Genomic DNA, 26,611 nt, shown 5'->3' with positions numbered 1-26,611 from the left:
GGAGTAGTGCTCCGGGCTCTCACAAAGAGGGTGGAGCCCCACCCATATGTGAGAGCCCGGAGCACTACTCAAAAACTGTAAGAATTGCCTATTGGAAAGAAGCTAATTACTCAATTCTTTCTTCTTCTTTATTTTTTTTCTTCTTTTTATTGAAAGTTGTATAATTTATATACCCATTATCATATCCCTTTCATGTCATCATCATGCTCGAAAAAATTGTTTGGTATATTCTTCCCACCAAAATAGCTCTTAATAAAAGATGGCCCCAATTTGATCTACAATGTGTGTTGTGTAACCAGTTCCAAGAGTCAGCTAAGCACATATTGATTTTTTTCGCCTACGCTACAATCGTCTGGTCTCTAATAAGAGCTTGGCCATTTAACAGAGCTTCTCTCAAGCTCTTATCTACAAGTGATTTATAAAATGTCATTTTCCCACAACCAAAAATGCATGTTTTCAAGGAAGACATCCACAAGCTCACTTTGTGCTCAGTTCTCTTCAAAACATTTGGAGAAGAAGGAATCAAACTATTTTTGCAAATCACAAACGTGGTTCTAGAAAGGATGTTGGAGCAATCAACAAAGCATATTAAGAACATCTCTCTGTCTGGTTTGCTCGGTCACATGATCTGGTCTCGAAATGGATTCCTCCTCCAACTAGTTGGTTTTCAATAAAATTTGATGCTGCTATTAGGCCCCATTCTACTTTCACTACTGCTGTGGTAAGAAATGAATCTGGTGAGGTCTTCTTAGCCCTTCGTATCTTTTCTCATCATCCGATCCGACCCAAGCACAAGCAACAGTTCAGGCAATCAAACTGGTTGTTTTTCGTAAGTTTTCCTTTATTCTCTTTGAAGGAAACTCTAACGGTGTCATTGAGGCTCCAAGACCTCCCTTCCTCCTCCCTGGTTCCTTGCACCTTTTCTCCCAAAATTGAAGGCTGATCTAAACTCGATTTCTTATTGGAGCTTCTCTTTTGGTTAAAGGGATGTAAATTTTTTATCTCATAATTTAACCCGTTGGGCTGCGCTTTTTAACTGGTGTGGGTCCATTTCCATCTCCTCTCTTCTCTCTTGGGTTTTTTCCCCTGAATATTGAGGATGGGTTGAAACCATCATTTAACCGAGTACTGATTCGGAATGCCATGCATCCCAATGAATATCTTCTATTACCTGTGACTGTGAATGAGTAGTCAATGTGCACAATCTCCTTGTTCAATGCTTAGATTTGAATTCCACTACATTCATCTTTCAATAGGATCCCTTTCAGGAGCCGCAGATAGTGATATCCCCCTTCTCTCCGTTTCCTCCTATCCGCACACACCACTAGCATATCTAATGTTCACCAACACACATACTATCCAAATACAGCGTAACACTCTTTCAGAGTCTATACATCAAGGGTCACTATTGAAAATGCAAAATGCATCATATAAGGACACAAGGTGATAGAGTGAGGAATGGTTAACGTTATTTCAGCCAAGGCAATTCAGCTATTGCAAATATAAAAAGAATGGTGGTCTTACTAAAATCTCCCACTCCACAGACACGCACCAAGGAAGAGAGAGGGAGAGATCATTGCAACGAAACTGTAGAAGTAATCCCCACTTCTCTATAACTGTTGTGGAATTATGTGCGATAAAAGACAACTTACACACCCTCATATGGCATTAAATATAACATAGAACCAACACAAAATTTAAACAAAAAAAGAAAAAGAAAAAAAAAAGAACAAAATTTGATGATTTCCTTAAAAAAAAGAGAACTGATATTGCATCAACAGTTCTTTCATACAAACTCGTTATGTTACAGATATCAAATCATTACACATCTATGATCTAACTCTAAAACATGGATAATGGCTGTGGACTCGAAGAATGTCACCTGACACCTCAACTCATATAATCATTAATCTAATATTGCCTAAAGAGATAAAGTACAAGAAATATGTTTATAAAATAGATAAAACCCTAAAAAAAAAAAATGGTAAGAGTAAGATATAACACCAGTCAACAATTGAACTGAACCTTATTTTGGTTTGCTTGTCATGGCCCCACTTGTGGCTGAGCCTCTTTGCTTCGTATTTGACTTGATTATTGAATCCTTCTTGCATAGAAATGTATCGCTTTAACTCATGATTCCCAGCAGGGTTTCTCTATACATCATGAAAGAGTCTCCTTATATGGTCACCAGTTGCAGGCATTAATGTGATTGGGCACCGTTTATACTGCCAAGAACAAAAGCCCAAAAAACAAATTTGTTAAAAGAGACAATATTTTCACCCATGAAACTGTCCAGTGCAAAAACTTTTTAAAAATGGTTAAAATAGACAATTTTTTCACCCAATAAAAGACCAAACTATAATTTTGGTCCTCATACATTTGTCACAGTTTCAATTTCGCCCTAATACATTTTATTGTGTCAATGTTTTCCTTCAACTTTCAGAATCAAGGATCCTCAACTATAAATTGGAGTCAATTTCATCTCTCAAATTTCAAAATCAAGTCAAATTTGTCCCTCAAATTTCAAATTCAAGTCAATTTTATCCTTAGAAGTTTACTTGATTAAGGATAAGATTGACTTGATTTTGAAAGTAGAGAACGAATTTGACACAATTAAATGCATAGGGATGAAATTATAATGGCCAACATTGTTGGAGAACCAAAGTGTAGTTTGACCCCAAGGAAAATAGTATTGAGTAGAATAACCAAGCTGGAAGGATGTATGACAATTACAAAACAGTCCACCTAAGATAATACAAAATCATAAATTTTTCTCAAATATGTGTATATTTCAGGTGCATTTCCTAGCTTTAAACCAGATTTGATCTTAATATAATACTACTTCGGTGAATAGAAGTGTAAGGATGCACAAAACAAATCTACACATTCACAGTGCTACATGGAAACAGGTTTCCTCAAATTCAAACAGGTTTCCAAGCTGTTTTGAAACTGATCAGTGATAACACAGGAAGTAGGACTTGCATGGAGAACATTAACTATGGAAGAGACAGATTCATATGTGGTATTACAAATTAGCTTTGCTGACATGAACCAAAGATATGCTGTGGTTCAGAAATACAAAGTAAATTATAGAAAAACAAATATAAAATTGTTTGTTCACTACTAAGTATATGATTATTCTGCAATAAATAGAGGCTAGGGTTATTAAAAGTCTATTTTGAAATAGCTACAAAGAAAACCTAGATGCAATGAATCAGTTCTGTGACATGTTAACCTTGTCCTCTGAGACAATTTTCATGCCTCGAGCCCTTCCAGAATACTTCCCCTAAAAAACATAACAATCACTTCTATCATTCAAGTTCCAAGCTTTTTTGAAACTGATAAGTGATAACACAGGAAGTAGGACTTGCATGGATAACATTAACTATGGAAGAGACAGATTCATATGTGGTATTACAAATTAGCTTTGCTGACATGAACCAAATATATGCTAAGGTTCAGAAATAAAAAGTAAATTATAGAAAAACTAATATAAAATTGTTTGTTTACTACTAAGTATATGATTATTCTACATATAATAGAGGCTAGAGTTATTAAAAGTCTAGATTGAAATAGCTACAAAGAAAACCTAGGTGTGATGAATCAGTTCTGTGACATATTAACCTTGTCCTCTCACACAATTTTCATGCCTCAAGCCCTTCTAGAATACTTCCCCTAAAAAACATAACAATCACTTTTATCTTTCAAGTCAATAGTCAACGAGTTTGGAGGCCTCACCTGAGAAACATACTTAAATATGCATGCGTAACAGAAGACAAACCCTGAAACTGTAACTACAGATGGATTCGCACGCTTCTGTGAGCACAAAGGACAAATTGTTCGGTCAGGTGGCAGTGGAATACCCTCTTCAGCAACCTGTTTGTAATGGCAAATTTGACTTAACTATTTAAGCAACATAGCAACAACAACAAAAATTGCTTCAATTCAATTACATCTTTCCCCTTTCTCCATGTACTTCAATTTGATAGTATTGGGCACCATACACCGGTATATACATGTGTGCACACATAGAACAGGGTAAGCCAAGATAAACTGAAAATTTTCTTCACCTTTGGTGGAGGAGGAGGAGGTGGTGGGGGGTACACAGTTGGAGCTGACATTCTCTCCTCAGCAGATTGGTACCACCATTCCATCATCTATTAGTAATCAACATCAATGAAGTATTTGTCAATTGATGTTTTATAAATAAAATATTAAATGACAATCAATATAATAAAGAGATAAGAATAGGATCATAAAAAGATCTAAAGTTCAGAAGCAAAAGAGTAGTTATCTGCTTTCAAGATATAATAATGAACCCTAACAGATAAGAGATTTAGGCAGTTCAGAAAAGAATAATGTCTGAAAGAGGAACATGACAGAATATTATGAAGTGTCATGTGCATTTCAAATTCAGAGAGCAAACCCAAAATACAAAGGAAAAATTTTAATGCCAGAATTATATAACTAACATTCTGCAAGAATGCCAATTTCAAGCAAACAGAAAGAATTTTGGACTATTACACTCATACATCCATTCTTTTTCTGAATATTCTTTAAATTCTTGATGGGCTTTGCACCCAAAAGAAAAGAGAAGGGGGGGGGGGGGATCTTATGTTTTGTCTGTTTAAAGTTTTCAATTAATGTAAGTAAAAACATGGTTCAGAAAACTCCATGATTTTCTCCCAATTAACTCTTTTTCCTATTCAATTCCTCTCCTTTTCCAAGTTTTCTAATCCTACAATTAGGAGAGCATAAAAAAACAGATGACAAGATGATGATAATAATAATGACAACACAACATATCAATACCATTTCTTTTTCTTAGTATGAACGAAGGCATTATGAAAGTCAGCATTATTAAGAATTTTAAAAAAATAACTATTAATTACCCAAGGCCATAACATTGCATATGTGTAAATCAGACTCACTTTAAAGAAGAACACTGCTGCAATTAATCCTGTTTGTGCATAATCAAGTGCCGTATACATACAGCTGAGCAGTGCACCCTGTACTGCCTGTATCATAAAATATGTCAAAAACAGGGAGAATAAACAATCAATCAAAAAATGATAGAAAATCTTACATTTCGACTTAGGTTAACATTAGCCAATTGTGTGAACTCTAAAGAGAATAAACAATCAATTAAAAATTAAGATATAGTATGATTACAAACTTAGGTCAAATTTTCAAAGTTTACTCACACAATCTGGTCGAGTGCTTGAGTGTAACAATATTTTTACATTTTACAGGTAACTTGCATTTTACCGGGCAAAATACAAACAATATATACAATTAGGAATGAGAGAGCTGTATGTACAAAGCAACTTCTTTTGCAAAGCAATTATGACATCATCCAAATGCATTCAACCATGAAAGAGAATAATAGAAAGCTTTTCATTGAAGATGTTATCACCATGACTGGCTTATTAAGCAAAACCAATCACCTAATCTTGAACTAGAGTGACACTACCACATCAAAGAACTTGAAACACTTTTTTTATTGGTAAGTTACATACACACCTGGTGGGTCTTGACCCATGACCTCACCCTCCACCTTGCTCTTACAAGAGGAAAAGATTTCTATTTGAGGTAGAGCTCAGTGGCATTTAATTTCTCATAGCCATTTCTTTTTTATAAGTTTTGGCCCCAAAGGGAGAAGGGGAGATTCAAACTACTCCTCCTAAGCATTGAAAAGCCCACTCATCACCCTTTAAGTTATATTTTAAATTAATTTGTCAAAATCTTTTCATTAAGTAAAACATATTAATATGCCACTACTTGTATATGTACTACTGCGGCTTAAATTATCAGTAGTATTATTTTGTGCAACTATATAGTAAAAGCTACCAACCAAACTAACCAAATGACTTTTATACCTTCAGCCATGGTGGCCCACGAAGTCTTTCACGTTCACGGCTTCTTATCTTTGAAATTCTAGAAGAAGTATCCATCTACCTTGACAACAAAAAAGTGAATTCAAAAGTACTGAGAAATGTAAAACAAGATATTTAAATTATATATATATATATATATCCTTCTTTGATCATACAAATTATAATATCCAAAAGATTATGTCGACACAATAAATCACGAACATGATTGGCTATATTTATGAGTGCAACTTCTGAGTCCGTTAGCAATGTCCTCATTTTTTGTTAAGGCAAAGGCCCTCTTTCTGTCTCTCTCTCAGTAAAGATGACAGTAGTGTCATGAGGGTTAACAACATTAATTAGTATAATATATAAATAAAACTTAACAACAGGATCACCTGTAATCTAAAGGATGATGGCATTTGTATTCTACATTTTTGCCCTTCCATTTAATATAATCATGAAGTCACTGACTCATTGTTTGGGGCAAGAAGTGATGACATATGCTTAACTTGTTTAGCTGACACAAAAATGTACTTTTATCCCAAATAAAAATAATAATAAAACCACATCCAAATACCTACCCATTAACAACATAAGTATAATTCACACATATCTACCCATGACCTTTTTATTATACACTCAACATAATATAGTAATTTATTATCACGCTTTATATGCATAAAGACAATAAATTATTGCATGCTTGATAAGGTGCAAGAGAGATTATTGCACTATGTGCTCATGACTAAAAGAAATACAATATTAAACAGTTCAGTTTCTAAGCGACTTTAAAGACAATTTATATAAGCAAATAGCAAATGAGACAGGCTTACATGTCAGCTATTTGACACCAATATATTATATATAGCCCATAGCAATATACATGACAAATCAGACAGAAAATTGTATGCTCATATAATAATGTAAATTTTATTTTGAAGGTAACTTTTGGCCTCAAGAGGATGGGGAAGGGGAGATTCAATCTAGTGACCTCCCCTTCATGAGGCATGGTCCCCAACAGATTGTGCTACCATTTATGGTTCTCATATAAAAATGTAAATGTACTCCCCACTAAATATTCCAAATAAACCTTGCTAAATTATACCAGCTCTTGCCCTGTAGCTCGGCAAACTTGAATCCCAAGTGCATGTAGTCCTAACGAATAGAATCCAGTAGCATCCAACAAATATAACAGCTGATAAGCAAAAGATACTCCTGCATTGCACACCAAAAAGGAAAAATAGATTATAATGGATGATTATACCATAGGTTCTTAGAGAGAATTGTCAGGTACAACTGAAGGACATTCAGTAGCCTCACCCTGAAGACATAACATCATATATTAAAAATGCCACAACATTAATCATGAGACTAATGATGAGTTTACTTGCTAGCGTAAGGGAAAACATAAACTAATCACACACATACAATTCATCAAATTTTTGTTTGTTACCTATGCAGGAGACAATTATCTAACTTCTAATTGAGGACAAAGAGAAAGTCAGAGAGTTCCGCTTATTAGAAATTCACAGATAATATAAGAGAAAGCCATAGAGTTTCATAAATAATGTACAATCATATTTTAAGAACATGTAAAATATAAAAAAATTGATAGGTAAAATTTGTTTATTTATTATTAAACTTATTTAATAGTGTAATCCAAGGTCAGTATTAATAGATATATATATATACACACACACTTAAATGAAGGACAGACAAACAGCATTGCTTTGCAAATAGAAACCTACAACTAGACTGAAACATACACATACCTTCACTACTAGCATATATATATATATATATACACACACACACATACACTTAAATGAAGAACAGACAAACAGCATTGCTTTGCAAATAGAAACCTACAACTAGATTGAAACATACATATACCTTCACTACTAGCATGTATCCATGGATAGCAGGTGCCTACAATTTTCTGAATCCTCTTTGTCAAGCGTGTCCTAATTGATGCTTCTGCTTCCAAATTTCCGCTTGAAGCAAGAGAATCCTCCCCTCCTATATACTCAGTATCATCAAATCCTTCATCATCATGTCCCCATAAACTTGCTTGAAGCCTGGCTTCCCTTTCTTTATTGTATATTGAATGCAACTTTGACTTAAAATACGGCAGCACAACCTATACATATTAACTTCACAAATCATTATCCCTTCATCTACCTACAGCTCTTACACCATGTTTGGCAAAACTGAGGGGGAGGGGAGAGGAGAGAGGAAGATCATGGAAAAGGAAAGGAGAATAGTTTTCCTTCATTGTGTTCAGTTTGCAAGGTAGGAAAGAAGGGAAAGAGATGAGGCTCATGTGCAACTCTCTCTTTTTTCTCATTACCTTCCAATTTGGAAGGAAAGATAAATGGTGGGTCCCATGGAAAATAATTCCCTCCATTTTTCATTCCCTCTCTCAATTTCTCTCCAACCAAACAAAGGATTTTTCTTCACTTCCCTCCCTTCTTTCCGTCTTCCCTCCAACCAAACATAGCCTAAGTGAGAATAAATTGAAATAGCACAAGAAACTGTGTCTAACATACACACTCATGGTCCACAAACACTATCTTTTACTTTTTATTATTTTTGTTGCTTTTCACAAAAATGAACACATAACATGATTGTATAAGATATCTTTGGCAACGCGCTTTAGCTCAAATGGCCTTTCCTTGCATAGTAGAGCAAGGTGGAGGTTGAGGTTGTGAAATCAAGACACATCAGGTGCATATAACTACCAATTATTTTATAAATATATACATGCATACACATTTTCACAGCTCACAAACACTATATTTTACACACACACAACCACCTCCCCCCCTTTTTTTTTTGCCTTTCATGAAAATGAACACATAACATTATTGTGTTAGACATCTTCACCCATCAGCTTTAGCTCAATTGGCCTTTCTTTCCCTTGTAGGAGCAAAATGGAAGGTGAGATCATGGGTTCAAGACCCACCAAAGTGGTGTAACCTACCAATAAAAAAACCACCTACTATTAGAGAGAGAGGAATGGATGAAGTCATAGGCGGAGCCAAGGGACCTCACTCAAAGCTCCTTTGTATTAGTGTAAGCAATCCCAGTTTAAGCTTCACAAATATACCAAATCTCTGTGTTCAGCTTGGTCATGTACATGGAATTCAACAAAGTCATGCAAGGTGAAAAAATGGTCTCACACTGTTAGGTAGGAATGGATTCTATGTACACATTTCATGCAAAGGAGTAAAATGATTTTCTATCTTTTTACTCAAAAAGACTTTTTCTTTTTTCTTTTTTTGATAAATAATGGAATTGTATTAAAAGAGAAAAACCAAGTACACTAGGGGTGTACATGAAAAACAGTACTACTCAAAAAGACAATATTAATAGGACTTTAGTTTGTCCCCTTTGACAAAAAGATAAAGACGTTATAAAAAAAATTTAAAAATTTAAAAAAGAGATAAACATATGATGTTAATTTATACTTAAAAAAAATAAACAAAATATTTCCTTCAAGCTTAACCCACGGTACTTCACAACAATTGAAATTCAAATTTTCCCATATCACATCACTTTTTAATTTCATATCAAATTCATTTTTCTCATGACATTTAAACTCAAAGTAACTGGTTAAATTTAAAGAATTAGTTAATTACACACACGCAAACACAAACACACATATTATTTATGTCTAATTTATAATGCCCTGATCCTTCCACTAATCTTTTTTCCTTCAATATCTTGACTCTTCATAGTTTCAAATTTTAGGTTTTTACTATAAGGTTTTTGTGTAAATAATTAAAAGAATAGAGGAAGAACATTGAATTCTACATAATTTTTTAGAGGCAATCAAAACAATGAGATAATATAAGACTTTCTAGGTATATTTCTATACTTTTAACAATAAATTAACTTAGGTATGAAAAATACATTATACTTTACATTATAGTACATTTTGTACAATGATTACATTATTTTATATATTTTTTACTTTTATTAATGTCAAATTAATATTTTTGGGATTAATTTTGCTTCCAATATTGCCCCCCTCCTAAACTGAAATCCTAGCTCCACCACTAGATAAAGCTCATATTGGGTATGCTTCAGGATTATGTTGATGAGCTTCATCCACTCCTCTCCTTCTCTAATTAGTTTTTTTTTTTTAATTTTTTTTTATATAAGTAATAAAAATATATTAAAAAGAAGAAGGGTGTCACATGAGTATACAGGAAGTATACATCAAGGACAAAAACAAATCAAGTGCATAAAGTAAAAAAGTCCATGAAACCATGGACTGAAGAAAAATAATGAAAGCCTTACATTGCAACCCAATCTAGAAGAGTCTTAAGGAAGAAGAGTTTAAGATCTGAATTTGATCTCTCTAAATCCTCAAAATGCCGGTTATTCCTCTCCCACCAAATGCACCACATCAAACAATGGGGCACAGCCATCCAAATAGCAGAATTCCGATGCCGGTCATACTTAGAATTTTATTAACTACTAATTCAGACAATAATGCAGAGAAGACAAAGCCAATGAGATCTAACTCAAATTGTACCTCCTCCCACAAAAAATGGATGGAGAGTGAGGTGGTGGATTCAAAACTCAATGGGGGGGGGGGGGGGTGTGCGTGTGTAACTTACCAATCAAAATAATTATAATAATAATACATAGATAAGCAAGCCACAAATACTATCTGCTCCAGAATGAAAAGAAATGTTTACCGGAGTTTCAAAATTAATAAAAAGAAGCAGATGATTGTACCAGAAACACAACTGAAAGAACTTTTTGGCGCTTCTCTAACCCAGAGTGATTAATCCCATCACCTGACATCAATCGAGCATCATCTTTCTTTACTTTTATCTTCACAGCTCTCCTCCGTAAGCCATATAGAGATTCAGAAAAAGATGCATCTGAAAATTAGGTAAAGAAAAAAAAATATGCAATGAGTCTCAAGTAAAGATTTAAAGCAGGCTAACTCTACATCAAATACACAAAAATGCTGCAGCGGTATGAGAAACTTTGTACTAGAGATTCAAAATGCATATAAGGTGGGCAATATAAGCAGATCTTAGGACCAAAATGTGGAGTCTCTTTATAAAAATTTTATCTTCCAATCATCAACAATCTCACATCTACATTTTTCTTTTTCTTTTTGGATAAATCGATAGTTGGCTGAGGGGAGATTTCAACAGACATCTCCGTTGGAAATACCAAGAAGTGCCAATTGTACTGCAAGACTCATGGCTAAAGGGCTGGTTCATGAGAACAATCTCACATGTACATTGAATTACATATTATAATTTTCACAATAAACGTCCCTTCCTCCATCTTGCTTCATTAGATTTAAGTGCTACCGCTGCATAAAAGCAGCTTTACCACTCATTCCAAACTCCAAACATGCAGAGACCAGAGACCATCTCCCATATCACATTCTTACAATATAGACATTCACCATGCATTATTTTCAAAATTTTATTTCAAGCATCTCCCATACAGCCCCTGCACCCTCCTCTTTCTGCTTATCCTCACAGATGGCATAATATTTTACTGCACTAAGGGGGCAAATTCACATAGCCAATAATAGCTGCTCACTTGATAACATGTAGAACCTTATTATTCACTACAAATACAAACCAAATCCTCTACACTCACAAAATGTTCTTTTTGATCAAATGGTTATAGTGGGATACACAATGAAAAGTAGCCCTACCATATATCTTAAACCCTCATATCCTAGCTGAAAGTGGGATCTAAGCTAATCTAGCCAGAAATTTCAACTTTCGCATGTACTTAAAACTCAAAATAAGTTATACAAGTTCCAAATAAAATGTTTTTTGATAAGTAAGTATCAAATAAATGTTAATAAAATATCATAACGTATTCTCAACTAGTATTGCCACCTTCAAAAACTCCTCGGACTGGCTCTCCATATAAAATTAGGGATAAGGTAAGGCTGCCTACCAATCACCTCTCTTAGACCCTGCAAAAATGGGAGCTTCGTGCACTGGGTACAACTTTCTTTGTAACTTACAGAAACACTGATGGGCCTTACACTATTCTCACAAGTATAAGAAGTGCCATTCAATATAAGGCCCATTGCCCTCAATGACCCCCTTTTAGGAAAATGGAAAATGAGACATGGGTTTGGGTTTGGGTTTGGGGGTATTTGATACCAACAAAATTCTTCTTGATTTTTAGCTTAGGGATAAAATTGACAACATCAATACACATATTATAGCATTGCATTAATGGAGCCCATCTCTCAAAACAAGTACACGAATCTTGTAATGCTTTTATCTTAGATATTTCTCCATATGCCTTATCCAAATTGTATACAACTATAGGACAAAGGTTGGCATTGGCAACCAAAACACCTATACAACTCTGCATATTATATATTCTAGAAAAGCAATAATATTCAGTAGCATGTAGTTATTGATAGTGAATTCATCAAAAAAAATAAATATATATATTTATGGAAAACAAGCAAAAAGGGGGGTGGGGTTGGAAAAGGGGAAAGCTGAAACCTGTGGTGCGTAAACTGTGAGTTTCGAGAATGAGCATGAGGAAAGCAAAGAATTCATCTTCATAGTCTAAAACCCTGTGGAACATCGGTCTTCTTAAAGCCAATACCTGTAGTTCTACAATTAAATAACCATATATACATAATAATCAGAAATGAAAGAGAAGAGAAGAGAAGAGAGTTACGCCGAAAGAATAGGTGAGAGCGGCGCGGAGGCTGGCTGGGAGCTGCTGAGCCGCCGACATCTCGAAGAAGGTCGGCCGGCTCCCTTGCCCTCCTACTTGAAACAACATCCTCGATACTCGCTCTCTCTCTCTTTGGTTTTGGTTTTGGTTTTTGGTTTTACACTTCTTATTAAAAAGTCTTATCTTCTAAATAATTCTGAAGCTCGGAAAGGATGGATGATAATGAGTTTTGTTTGCTTTATTTTATGTATGTATCATTAGGCAATGCTCCTAGCCTCCTACTCCTCCTATTCCTAATCGGGGACCGGGCGGTTTATAAATAACATGTACTATCAGAATGTACTCGCTTCTGAATGCTCATTTTAATATTGGGCCCACTCCCAAACACTATCTTTATGTTTACTTACTTTTGCTAATTACTAATATATCATTCTTTCCTAATCAAAACCCATCAAACCATTCTCATCCAAATAAATAATGGATTAGACTGGTAAACTCTTTTGTCTACTAATAATTTTGGGTATTGTATTTGTATTTATAATATAAATAAATAAATCATCAATGATTTTTTTTTTTTTTTTTTTGAGAGGAATCATCAATGATTTTGGACAAGTGGACTTTGGTATCATGATATATGGTAGTTTTTGTGGACCAACTATAGTTCTTATCCATTTGGACTTGGGTCTTCAAGGAATATGTGTGGGCTTTCATTATTTAGTGCAAATGGGTACCTATCAAAAAAAAAAAAAACCTTATAATTGGGTAATTTTCCTCCAAACTCATTTTCTTTTTGTAAATAGTTTGGGTTTTATTGGGAAAGGTTCTATTAGAAAGAGACAAGAAAAAGAAAAAAAGAAAAAAGAAAAACATGTTTGACGTGTGCTTACAAGCACAACCCACGAGGCATGAACTCATCACATGGTGTCGGCTAAGCCCACTCCGTGAAGTGAAGAAATTACGTGGGTCGAAAAGTATGGGTTTTGAGCCCACCTTGGGAATTGAAGAGAATTATGTGTCATGAGCCCAATTTTGAGGAATTTTGAGCAACAAGCCCAACTCCGTGTGTTTTTTTTTTTTTGGATAAATGAAAAGAAGTAGTTGGATGGCCTTGTTTAGGATTTCAAATTATTGCACCCAAAATTCAATTTTCTTAGTTTATAAAATAGTGCTAAGTATGGGGATTTTCTAATGATATCGTGTCATCTAGTTTAAAGGCATGTTTGTTTGGGGTGATTTTAAGGAAAATGGAAAAATGAGAGAGTAAATAGTATTATTGAGTGTTTGGTTAGATAAGAAAATAAAGAGGAAAATTGGTGGAATCCAATTGTTTTTATCCGGAGCACAACAAAATGTAATCTCTCCAAAATGGTGAGAAAATTGGTACGCGAGTAATTTGGACAAAAATGTCCTACACTATGCAACTTCTCATTGGTTTTTTTTTTTTTTTTTTGTCCTTTTTCTTCTATGGTTTTTTCACTGTGCAACGTTCACTTGAATAGTTGAATCATTTATCATATTTATAAATTTAATTTTTTTTCATCTGTTTTCTTTGGTTGTTGTCCTTTTTCTTCTTTGATTTTCTTATTATTCTCCCAACCATGAACAATCTCATTCGTTTTTTTTTTTTTTTTTGGTTCATCTGTTTCCCTCATTTTTTTTAATGGATTTTTTTTCCCACATCTATTTTGGGTTCTTATACTCTTTTTTTTTTTTTTTTTTTGAAGTGCCCATCCATACACAACTTTTTTTAATAAAAATATAATTTATTACTTTTTTTTTAATATAATAAGGGTATAAGAGTAAAGATCTTATTTTCCCTTATTTTTGATTGGGAAATGCTAACAAATGCCCTTGGGCAATGGTTAATAATCCATTTAAAGAAAGTTTTATAAAAAAAAAAAAAAAAACAATTAATGTTTTGACAGCTTTTTCCATTTCTCAAAAAAGTAGTGTCAAATTTTTCCTAAAATGAGTTGTTAATCATTGCCCTAAGTGCACCCGTTAGCATGACCATTTTTGTTTAGTTAGGGAAGTGGAAAAGTGGAGAGATGGAAAATGTGGTTTGTCTAAATTTACTCTTATGTACTTATTTCATTATATATAAGAAATACTTTTCTTTGTAATGAAATATTACTTATTTATTTATCAACTAAAATTAATAAAATAACATTTTAAAAAATTATAACGTTATACCTATTATATATATTTTTTCTTTATTATTATATTTATTACATTTTTTTTATAAAACAATAGAGAAAAAAAGAGCACAGAGATGAGGTGGTACTGAACTAGCAAAAAGCAGAAAGAAAACAAACAAGGAAGAAAAAAGTTACAAAGTAAATTAAAAATTAAAAATTAAAAAAGAAAAAGAAAAGAGAGAGAGAGAGAGAGAGAGAGAGAGAGAGCATGAAACTAGAAAAGAACAAGCACAAAAAGAGGAAAAGAATGAGAAAGAAATAAGAGAAAGAATGGAAAGAAAGAGATGAGTTGTCCAACAGAAAGATGAGACAAATGTATAACTTCACAGTTACAACTTTGTCACTGGTGTTTTCTCTCCATATTAGAGATAAATTATTTTAGTGGGCCCAGGAACAAAACACCTAGCCCAACCAAAATTCCTTCCAACTTTTTACCTCCAACCAAACAACCTCAAAATCATTTGTCACTCCTATTTTCTCTTATTTATTTTCTATCCTCTCTATTTCACCCCTACCAAACGGATCTTAAGGGCTCGTTTGGTTGGGAAAATTGAAAAGCAAGAAGATAGATAATGGTGGAAAGATAGAAAAGATTTAATTTTCCCTCATATGTGTTTGGTTGGAAGGATGAAAAATTCATTTGTTTGGTTAAGAAGAAAGGTAGGAGAGTAGAAAATTAAGTTTTATAAATTTATTCTTATGCCCTTATTCCATAATATGTGAAAAATAATTTATTTGTATTTATTAAATAAAAAGAAAATATTACTTATATTAATTAAAATCAATTTATAGAAATTCACACAACACACATTATATTAATTTAATTTTCTTTCTTATGATATATTTTTAATATAACAATAGTTTTTTATAAAAAAAAAAAAAAGAAAAAAAGAAAAAAGAAGCAAAATAGTATAATATTATTTTATTCCATCAAGGTATACATGCTTGAGCTACACGTCCCAATATTCCACTGGGTACAAGCAAAATAGTGTGTTGAAAAAATAAAGAAGAAGATGAGGGAATTGTAGTGGATGTGTGGCCGGGCGTGTATTTGAACGTTATAGTGAAATTCAGTGTGGAAAAAAATATATAATTGGAACCAACCAAAGCATGTCACCCGTGTTCTCTCACCAAATTGGAGAGATCGCATTTTTTCTCCAACCAAATATCATAAACTCCTCATCTCTCCAACCAAATACTCATAAAAATCATTTTTTCTCTCTTTTTTTGTACTCTCTTTTTCATCTTTTTTTAAATCCACCCAACCAAGTAGAGCCAAAAAAAAAAAAAAAATGTGTGAGCTGAACATCACTTAAGAATCTCCTCTCTCTCTCTCTCTCAATTTACCCTTAGCAAATAAAGAAAGCAATTGAGGGCCAAACTATCTTGGCAGTCATAAATTTCAGTTAAAAGTATCATAAATCCCATTTTTATACAATATGGTCATAGCGAATAGTGGTGTGATTCCCAATGTCAAAATCTAAGATAGCGACATAGCGTGCTATTTTGTGTGCATAATAAAAAGATGGAACATAAAAGAATCAATAAAGACAACCCATTTTCCCATCAAAATAAATAAATAAATAAAGACAATCCATTTGCTTCCAAAAAATACACCGAATGCGAATTTCTTATCAATCCAAACACAGTAGCATCGTTGACAACAAAAATGAATTACTTGTTATATAAGCTGAAAAGATATTTGGAGCGAGACAAATAGAACACACAAAAAGGCATACATTCAAGGAAAGAGAGTAAAAAATTTCTATATTCTGAGGTTGCAATCAGTGTACTACGTGCCCCTTATGTACGAGCAACACGCGACCAAAAAGTTATACAATGTCACTTATGAGAAATTGTGTCACTAGATTTATTGTTTTTTTTTTTTTTTTTTTTTTTTTTTGTACATACAAGCTCATTCATGAGTATTCTCAGAATTAATGTGGTGATCAAAATTGTAGCACCAATTTACCTACCCATATGCTGTTTCATCTGTGTAAAGCTTTCTGACTTGTTAGACTAGGCTGCCATCATCATCCAGATCAACATGTTGCTCGTACCACTTTACTTCCTACTCAGAATTCCAGGTGCCTACTTCAACCTCCAAGGGTTGTCGTTTCAAATGAAAGCACAACCAAATACATCTTGTAGTGGGAATTAGTATCTCTACATGTAACTTAAAGCTAGAATAAAGCATGTGCTCTAGAGATATACAAATGAAGATCACATAATTTACACTTTGTTGAAAGAAAATATACATAATGACTATCATGGTTCAGGTAAAACGTTGCTCGATAGTGCCATATTCCTACAAGTTCCTACTAATAAGCATTCCAACAGGATATGCAGCAGATTTTTTTTTTTTTAATGATAGATACATTTACAGGAAATCCAAATTTTTTAAGTTCCATTTTCCAATGCGTTCAGCCCTTTGCTGGGGACAGAACAAGATAACTAGAAAACTAGATCATCCAAACTGGAACTTTGTATCTTCGCTAAATGAAGCAAACATGAAATGCTACACAAAGGAAGAATAATGCCTAAAGCTCCAAAACATCTACTGGTTTCATATGGCGCATTCCATCCTATTGCGCATATATTTTCTATCCAGGCCTACAGCTAAAGAGAAAGCAAATGTCTAAAGGATTTTAATCAGATGCAGATTTAGTCAATGATGTTGCCTGTTTGTTCTGTCCTTGCTCGTTTTGTCGGTGAAGCATTAGACTCACCATCAACTGGTTCATGTGCCCTTTGTTCCTGACTTATGTTCCAAAAACCTTCTTCAGGTGTGGGGTTGGCGTTACTAGCTCCAATTCCTGCTTTGGGTTGATCCAATTTTAAGGTTTCTGCTTTGACATCTGCAACGGCATTTGATAGCGGAACAGAAGGATCATCCAGGGCAGATGTGGATGTCTTACTTTTTCCATGTTCAATCTTTTTGTGTGTCTCAAACATCTCTTGAAGATACTGCCCCTGTCGTTCAATTTGCAACTGCAACTTTTTTTGAATCTGTGGGAACATAATAACTAACATGTCAGAACATGTTAAAAACTATAGCTCTCTCCCTCCTTTTTCCTGTCCATTTTAATGTACATTTCTCACAAAACATTAAGGCTACCGACTTCTAATTGCAATAGATAGCATCATAGCTAGAAAGAAGGTGATGGAAGAGGAGAGGAGCAGTTATAAATTCAAATCAAACAAGCACAATAATTGTATTCTAAGTTGAGTATATTGGTAAGAAAACAATTAAAGTAACAACATGATTGGAAATTGCATTGCTTCAATATATACAATAAGCAAATGGTGCTACACCATGACTCTCATGTTCCTTGCAAGTTGCAACTCAACATTTACTTTAACGGTTGAACAGACCAAAGGTTCTCAACTACTGAAATAAAAAAATAAATAAAAAAATCCTCATCATGAAGACCTTGTGAAATACTTTTTTAAAAATTATGTTTTAAATTCCTAGAATAAAAAGATATTTATATGGGTTATCAAATTTTTATATTATGAATATCCTAAGTGAATCTTTAACAACCAACTTTAAACATATAAGGTAGACAATATATCAACACTTCATATAGGCCTATAGCATTTTGTTCAGACAGCAGCTCAACCAAAGTAGGAGAAAGTAGAGTTCTGCAACAAACTGTCTACCTCTAACTGTTCATGAAGCCGCTTCTGAAGTTCCATCTGCAACCTCAATGCTTCTGTGATTCCCATAGTCCTGTGATAAAAAATCAGAAGTAAATCAAATAGAACATTTGAAGGAGAAATTTGGAGAGCTACAACTTAATTATGGATTCCAATTCTACAGAGCCTAACAGGACAGTGGCATTCCTGATAACTCAAAAAAGAAATGTCTCTAGCGAACCAAAGGAAAATGGAACAAATTATTGTTTAGCAAGTTCCAATCAAAACCTATTTGATACAATACTCACGATTCAATACTTTCTTTACTTTGGATACCAATCGAAAAAATTCCCTTCATAAGATTACAGATGTCCTGTCCTATATCCTAAGTGGGAACGGGTCTCCTATCAGGGAATTTATATGTCAGACACCTGTTGATGCAATACTCACAAGTCACATCCACCCATGTGTGCATTACTTCAACAAATAGGCTAATTCGCCATGTTGTGGGGAAGCCAGCTATAATCAAGGTTCTCATGATTGTCTTACTTTCTGGCTTCTTTGCAAAACAATTAGATAACTTACCTGTACTGAAGTCAGAAACTGCAGGAGTATAACTTATTATTTTATCAATAGTACTCACACTAAGACAGGATAATGAAAAAAAACACAACTACTAAATCTGTAAGGAAGTTTAGCATAAAAGTTACCATATGGTGACAAGCAAAGCAAATGGACTATAACAACCATGACAAAATATATTCATAAAGATAATGAAATGAGAAAGAAAAATAATTTGCACTGTTACTCCCCTCCATAGTCAATAATAAATTAATAATTCTACAAAATCTAGAAATCTAATTATTTTTTAACATCTTTGCCTTGAAGGATTGAAATTGTTCCATCACAAAGTAGTGAGATGATGCAAGTCATTGATATATGATAAATAGGGAAGTCAACAAGCTATAACACTTGAAGTTGCACGGTTTAAAAGTGAAGACATGCTAGCATAGATACAGTATTCATCCTCAAAAGGAAAATATAAATACAAAGAGAGACAATAGTAATATAGTATGAATATATTCTGGAATTATAGGTACAATGAAATGCTTACGTTTTTATGTCTGCAGATTTTGCTTCTTCAATAGAAGTAAATTTTTTCTCTGAAGTTCCTGCATACAAAATAAAAAGAACAGTTTCAACTAATAATCTTACTGCACTCTACTTATATATATTGAGAACCCTGGAAAGATAGGTTAACAAGATTGTATAAATGGCGAATTATTCTTCCACACCATAGTATAAGTTGACAAGATAAAGATAAGAAAATGTAAATATCAAAGACAATTTAGGGTATGTTTACAACCCTTGCAGATTAAACATCAAACATGCCTACGAAACATAAAAAATAGAAAAAAGGAGGCAACCATCATTACCTTCCGATGATGACTCTGGTTTGTGTCTTGCTGTTCGATATTTCTGAAAGAAAAAAAAAAATCGCAGATGATTCAATGCAACAAACAACTGGCTTCCAAAAGGGAACAAATTTAAAAAAAATGTAAAATTTTTAAGCACCTGCAAGTGGCTTTTAACATGATATATGGTCAGGCCTTCAACATTCATGAGATTTTTGACACCCTTTGGAGTAGCATGTTCACTACCACCAAGCTGATTGACAGCTTCCACAAAGGCCTCGTGAAGTTCTGGCGTCCAACGCATTCGGGACTTTGTTGGAGGTGCTGTGGACAACGTATTAGCAACACTGCGAAATTCTGCAGATGGTACAGGAGGCTGCTGGTGGATCTGGGTTTGCTGCATCAAGATATCAGAAGATGGATCAACAAGAGGCACTTTGTTAATTTTCTAGGCATCAAGGCCGTTAAATTACAGATTCTCCCAAAAGCTTAAGCTATTGGGATATGGTAAATTTAATCATTCAACCACATAATTCTAACACTCCCTCTCACCTGTGGGCCAAAACTACGTTTTAATAGGTGAGGCCCAACACGTGGGAATTTAAATAGGAGGTAGAGTGGAGAAGATAGTGATCGAATTCAGGACCTCCTGCTCTAATACCATATTAAATTACCGATTCTCCCAAAAGCTTAAACTATTGGGATATGGTAAATTTAATCATTCAATCACACAATTCTAACAAATGCATGAATTTAATCCAGATGCACTAGATAATTTAATGTGAGCTAGACAGGCCTATTCAGACATCAAGGCAACTGTGTACATATATTAGTGAATTGAAGTACAAACCTCTGATATGGGATCAATTACATTAACATCGGGGAGGTCATTCCAGTCCTGGTCCAGCTCTGAAATTAACCCATCAGCCCACTGCCAATCATTTCTCCTTGTATGGTCCTCAGATGTTATGACACCAGTAGTGCCTTCCACCTGACCAGTCTGAACATGGACATTATCTGGAAAATCAGGGAAATCCTGAAGTGTATCTGTATACCAGGGGATATCCTGTCTTCCTTCATATTGATTAATCAATACTGGAGATTGCAAATCCTGATGGGAAGAATGGTTAGGCGGAAATGATGCTCCATCAGTTGATGACTGAGATATAAATGGAGAATTTTGGGGTAGCCATCCAGGAGATGGTGTCAACAAGCGCCCATCAATATTGCCGTTGGACACTAATGCAGAAGCTTGTGTTGAAATGGAATTTGTGACTGGTTCCCTTCCTGAGGAAACCTGAAAAGAATCTGGATATTTGGAATACTTGTCATCAAGAGGGGAAGCAAAAACTGGAAAAGATGAAGACATAGCTCCAGCCCCCATGTCTCTCAGCTGCTTGTCACCTGATCTCTGAACAGATAAAGCAGGGTGCATGTTCATTATTGTTTATGCATTGAGAGTGCCAGCTTTCTGATTTGAACTACTCCTACAAGCTTAATTCACTGCCAACAAAATGGGAATAATAAGCACGGTAAAAATTTCTTAAGCCACTTTTGCTAGTTCTTAAGTTCACTGCCACTCAAGAGCATTTCTTAGTGTGTGTGAAAAGAAAATAATGCAGAAAAGCCATCAATAAAATTGTAATACCACACAATCAAAATTGCTCTATGCTGAGAAATCTTAATAGAGGGAAGTATTTACCACACTTAAAGAAACAACATGCATAAAGTCATTCTCAAGGCTTTACCATTCAAAGAATTTAAATTTTATAACAATGCATTTACAAAACCAGGAAATAGGAAGGTAACTTGAACAACAAATTCCACATTCAGAGCTCTTATGAACACAATATATAAAACATCAGAGGGTGCAAAAATGAGTCCAAATGACATTTTAATCTCGTAGATATGTTTGCAGGGGAAAAAAAATGCAAAAATAAATTTCAACTAAGAATCAACCAGAAAAGTGTTCAAAAGATGGCTAAGTCATTAGAGTCCTAAACATTACCAAAATTTTGAAAACACATATAATTGTACTTTCATACCACCAAGACATACGTTACAATTTTACATGAAGAATAAGTGAAATACTTTATTATAGAATTTTCAAATTGTAAACTTCGGGACACATGTAGCACAAAACATCATTTGGAGTACAATGTGGTAGGAGCTTTATTGCTTTTCGGTTCAGTGGTTCTAATCCAAAGCAAAAGCTTCATATAAGTAATATAGAAGAGAAACTTTATATTAACATCTAAAGAGGGATTTAAAAATTATCACCATACATTTTTTATTTATTTGGAAAGTTTACACAGGCACCTAAATAGGTGTTGAACACATGACCCAACCCTCAACCCTTATGTGGGGAGAACGTGCTGTTTGAGCTGGAGCTAACTGGCAAGTTATCACACCATACATATTCTAGACTACCCATGTACGTAGAAAAGCAGTCACTAGGCCATGGATGTACAACAAAAGATAAATGACAAATTATGTGAAACCATAACCATTGCAAATGATTGCTTTGATCTCATCCAAACACAACAAGAGTGTTGTCTTGTGAGAAAAACTGAGTGGATACAAAATGAAGTTTGGACCTTGTAAGTACAGTATTAAAGTCATACAGACTTTAGCACACAGCTCAAAATCTTTGCTATGTACCTCATACTGCATCTCTCACCACCTTTTTCATTGCACGTCCTTAATGACAAATAATGAATGTACAATTCTATCTTTTCATAATTTCTTTTCACGAGATCTCTTCCGACAATTCACCAATGTATGGTTTTTGTTTCTCTTCATATGGGCCGCCTGAAAATTGCTCAAATTATGCTCTCTCTCTCTCTCTCTCTCTCTCTCTAAAAAGTTCACTAGTAATGAACTTGAAAAGTAGTATGGTTCTCCAGTTAAGTATGGATCACAGTACTCTTACTCTTACTATTCATTATCCCCAGGCCTGAGATGAGCTTTAAACTAGTTCCAACATAAAACTGGACCCTCTAATACAAATTTAAGCTTAGAAACTTTATAATCATCGAAAAAAGCTCCACTAGCAAAATTAAGGTTCTTTAATTAGCAAAAAGTCAAAACTCATGATTGAAATAGAAAAAATTAGCTGAAGGCAACAATTTTACCAATTCAGGCATAGATATAACTTTTTACAGATCAGAATCAACCCAAAGCCACGGAGCAAGAGTAAGAACCATCGTGTTGAATCAACCAAAATCAACCATCCAAGTCAACAAGTATTATGATTTATACACAAACATTTAAAAAAAAAAAAAAACCATATCCAAACCCAATCATTACTTTCAAATATTTTAAAAAGTGAAGAAAAGTAACAGTAACAAAGATTGCAAATTTAAAACAAATCAAACAATTCTTCTGTAGTTCGGCGGCTAACAACCATCAAAAACTCAATTTTGCTTTTTTACACCATAAGCTCAAAACCATATTGAAATCCAACACTTAGCACATAATCATGTCCAACCGAGCCAACCAAGAAAGTCTCACTCAAAGACAAATTTTTTTTTTTTTAAAGAGCGAAGCACATAAAACCAATCAACAAAGGCGAAGAAATTGAGAAGCACAATACCACATATCTTCAAACTCAAATCTCAAAATTAAAGGAAACCCATTTGAAAACAGGAAGAAAGGAACACACTGAATTCTAAAATTTGAAGGAAAAAAACAGAATTTTGAAATGGATATTGCAAATTATTCACAATAAAATAATAACAAAAAAAAGTCATACAGATTCATAGAAGACTCAAAAACTAGAAGTGGGTATTGAGAAATCTCACCAAGGAATGAGAGAAAGTCGGTCAGTAAACTTCTGTGAATCCAACAAGCTCGGAATTGAACGAAAAGACTCGATGGTTGCAGAGAGAAGAGGCGGCTGAAAAAGCTGAAACGAAGGCAGAAGAAAGGAAAGGAATGGAAAAGCAACTAGTTTGAGAATGGAAAGAAATAAAAATATTCTGATAAGACACAATATAAGATGTATACGATGATGGGGGTTTCTTTGTCTTCTTGACTTAACCAATCTCTCTCTCACTTTCTCACACTCTGAGGAGAGAGAAAACGTATTTCGCTTTATTTTGTATATCTTATTTTCTCTCTCTCTCTCTCTCTCTCTCTCTCTATATGACTATTTATGAATGTGATTCATTCATAGGATAGGGAGAAATGATACGCTGCGTGCGGTTACAAGTTTGGGTGTTGAATTGTGACTGTCCATTTTGTGTGTGATTTGGTGTTTTGATGACTAATTTTTTTTTTTTTGAGAAACACACACATGTATAGGAGAAAAGAATGATATAAGAAAATATACTCACATGACAATACTAAAACTGTATGCAACAATTAGTGTCGCGGAGCAAGTGATAAACACCTTCTTAATATTACATCTTATCGATGTGGGATGACTCGACAACACTAAATATTTTTTTTTATTTGAAAAATACACACATATTTAGAAAAGGAGATGAAATAAGGGAATACACTCACAAGCCAATACTGAATATCTTTTTTTATCTGATGACTACTTGTGTATATGAAAAGTGTGTGATAAGTTTTTTGGATGGTGGCTTTTTTAGATTTTTTTTTTTTTTTTTGATAGGAGGCTTTTTTGGATTTTGAAAGGTGGGTCCATGCCACGTAGGCTTAATTATTTTTTAAATTTTTAAATTTTTTTTATGGGGTTTTACGAAGTCCACAAGGGTTCTTCTTCTTTGATATTATCCAAATTTGGTCAACTAGTTTACTGCCGACCTGTAACTTAGCATTAATAGAAACAACAGCTTTACTTTCCTTAATCTTCTATAATAGGAGGAGAAAAAATTCCTAGAGTATATTCCTAGTTTTCATATTTAGTATTTATATTTATATTATCTCCCATTATAAGTTTTGTTATATATGTTAGGTTAATTAAGTAGTACTTGTGTTCAATAGATTTAAGTTTCTCAAGAAATTTTTCTCTAAAAAAAAAAAAAAAAAAAAAGGTTTCTCAAGAAATTTCAGTCTTGGTTCCGGGAAGTTTCAAGTTGTATTTTTTTTTGCTATAAAATTTATTGTCTCTATCAAAAATTTTAAAAAATAAAAACAAAGAACATATCATCATACCCCCAATCCCCATGCAGTTTTCAGTTTGGAAATATATTAAAAAGGAAGTCTTAGAGTCGTGTTTATAGACGACAAAACTCTTTAATGGTTCTCTTTTATAAAAACTAATAATAAAAATCTCTCTCTTTCCCCTTCTATTTTTTCTTTCTATTGTCAAATTTCATCACCCTCTCTTTCTCTCTTCCTGAAACAATTACGAATTTAAAAATTTTATATTCAAATATAATTTCTAATTTTAATAATTAGATTTTACCTTTATTTATACAAATATATCACATGTGCATTGTGATAGTAATCTAATAAAAAAGTTCACAAATTGGACCCAGCATTGATATAAATGAAAAAAAGAAAAAAGAAAAAAAAAAGAGACAAAAAGAGTTTTTAGTTGTTAGAAATTAAGAGCCCCTTTGGTAATGTTTTTCTAGTAATATTATTTTTATTTTTTGAAAACATGGGTAGGTGAAAAAGTGTGTAAAAATATGTGTAATGTTGTTTAAAAACTGAAAACTGTTGTTTAAGTACATGTACCAAACAGGCCCTAAGAGTTCAAAACACTTCTAGTCCTAAAATATATCAATTGGGACTGTGACTAAATTCTTTAATAAATTAAGGCTTGTGATTATCTCTCCCCAAAGGATATGATTGTTTCCAAACACTTTACATTTAAAGTGTTTGGAGCATTTAAATATTAAGTTAGCAAATTTATTGAAAAGATATGGTACTTTTTAATATGGTAATTAATATGGTAAATGAAGACTTGGCGTGTTATTAAATTTGGAATTTCTCATGGGTTACAGTTAGCTCAACTGGTAAAGTCTCTGATAGTTGAATAAGATATTTAGGATTCAATCCCCGCCTACACCAAAAACTGATTGGTATCTTGGTCTGATGATAAAGAGCATCATCAGGAGTGGATGCCATAGGTTGAAATTCTCTCAAAAAAAAAAAAATTTTGGAATCCCTCATTTATAAGAAGAGAGAGTCCTTATTAATTTATGAGTATGGTGATTTATTACTATTAGGCTTAAATATATTATATGAGAAAATGAATACAAAATTATGTACCACTTTTTGTGTTTCACACTTCCACATTATATTTCATCTATCATAACTTGTCATGTATTTATTTTACTTTCCTTATAAAATAGCTAAAGTTTAAAATGGAAAAAAAATTAGACACATGACATACTATAATTGGTGGAACATACTTATAAAATAAATAAAGTTTAAAATGGAAAAATATTAGACACATAACATACCATAATTGGTGGAATACAAAAAATTGTATAAAAGATTTGTATTGAGAAAAAAAATGGTTGACAACAGAGAATGTTTGAATCTCTTTAAAGAGAGCGAGATACCCGCATCTCAATCCAATTTTGTTTTTGATATATCAAGAACAAAATATTATAATTTTATTTTGTTTCTCTTGTATTTTTATTGTATTAGAAATGGAAGGAATCCAGAAAATCCCAATACGTTCAACCTATGGCGTCCACTCTTGATGATAGTTCTTTATCATTAGACCAAGACACCAATTAGTTTTTGGTATAAGCGGGGATTGAATCCCAAATCTCTTATACAACCATCATAGACTTTACCAGTTGAGCTAACTGGAATCCACCATTTCATTGTAATCATATATTGTTGTGGGTTACATTTG

The 26,611-nt window shown here is 33.5% G+C and overlaps 2 protein-coding genes across 3 annotated transcripts; both read right to left on the bottom strand.

Moving 5' to 3' along the window:
• Positions 1-1,769: 1,769 nt before the first annotated feature.
• On the bottom strand, positions 1,770-12,915 carry LOC115981100 (peroxisome biogenesis protein 12). Its single transcript, XM_031103286.1, has 10 exons — positions 12,573-12,915; positions 12,392-12,497; positions 10,626-10,774; positions 7,770-8,016; positions 6,982-7,091; positions 5,880-5,954; positions 4,932-5,018; positions 4,071-4,157; positions 3,739-3,876; positions 1,770-2,225 (listed from the first exon to the last, which is right to left on the bottom strand). Exons 1-10 carry the CDS (start codon positions 12,678-12,680, stop codon positions 2,154-2,156), a joined length of 1,179 nt encoding a protein of 392 aa, XP_030959146.1. The 5' UTR covers positions 12,681-12,915; the 3' UTR covers positions 1,770-2,153.
• Positions 12,916-16,937: 4,022 nt separating this feature from the next.
• On the bottom strand, positions 16,938-23,938 carry LOC115981086 (protein PHR1-LIKE 1-like). 2 transcript variants are annotated; one of them, XM_031103271.1, is made up of 7 exons: positions 23,628-23,938; positions 20,675-21,327; positions 19,985-20,221; positions 19,846-19,888; positions 19,524-19,581; positions 18,434-18,503; positions 16,938-17,779 (listed from the first exon to the last, which is right to left on the bottom strand). In XM_031103271.1, exons 2-7 carry the CDS (start codon positions 21,263-21,265, stop codon positions 17,435-17,437), a joined length of 1,344 nt encoding a protein of 447 aa, XP_030959131.1. In that variant the 5' UTR covers positions 21,266-21,327; positions 23,628-23,938; the 3' UTR covers positions 16,938-17,434. The 2 variants fall into 2 exon arrangements, with proteins under 2 accessions (XP_030959131.1, XP_030959132.1); XM_031103272.1 differs by having other exon boundaries at positions 20,675-21,235.
• Between the last annotated feature and the right edge of the window lie 2,673 nt (positions 23,939-26,611).

This window comes from Quercus lobata, chromosome 3, assembly GCF_001633185.2.
Source record: "Quercus lobata isolate SW786 chromosome 3, ValleyOak3.0 Primary Assembly, whole genome shotgun sequence".
Lineage (NCBI taxonomy): Eukaryota > Viridiplantae > Streptophyta > Magnoliopsida > Fagales > Fagaceae > Quercus > Quercus lobata.
Note: the sequence above shows the minus strand (reverse complement) of the source record. Positions and strands in the feature narration are given on the sequence as shown.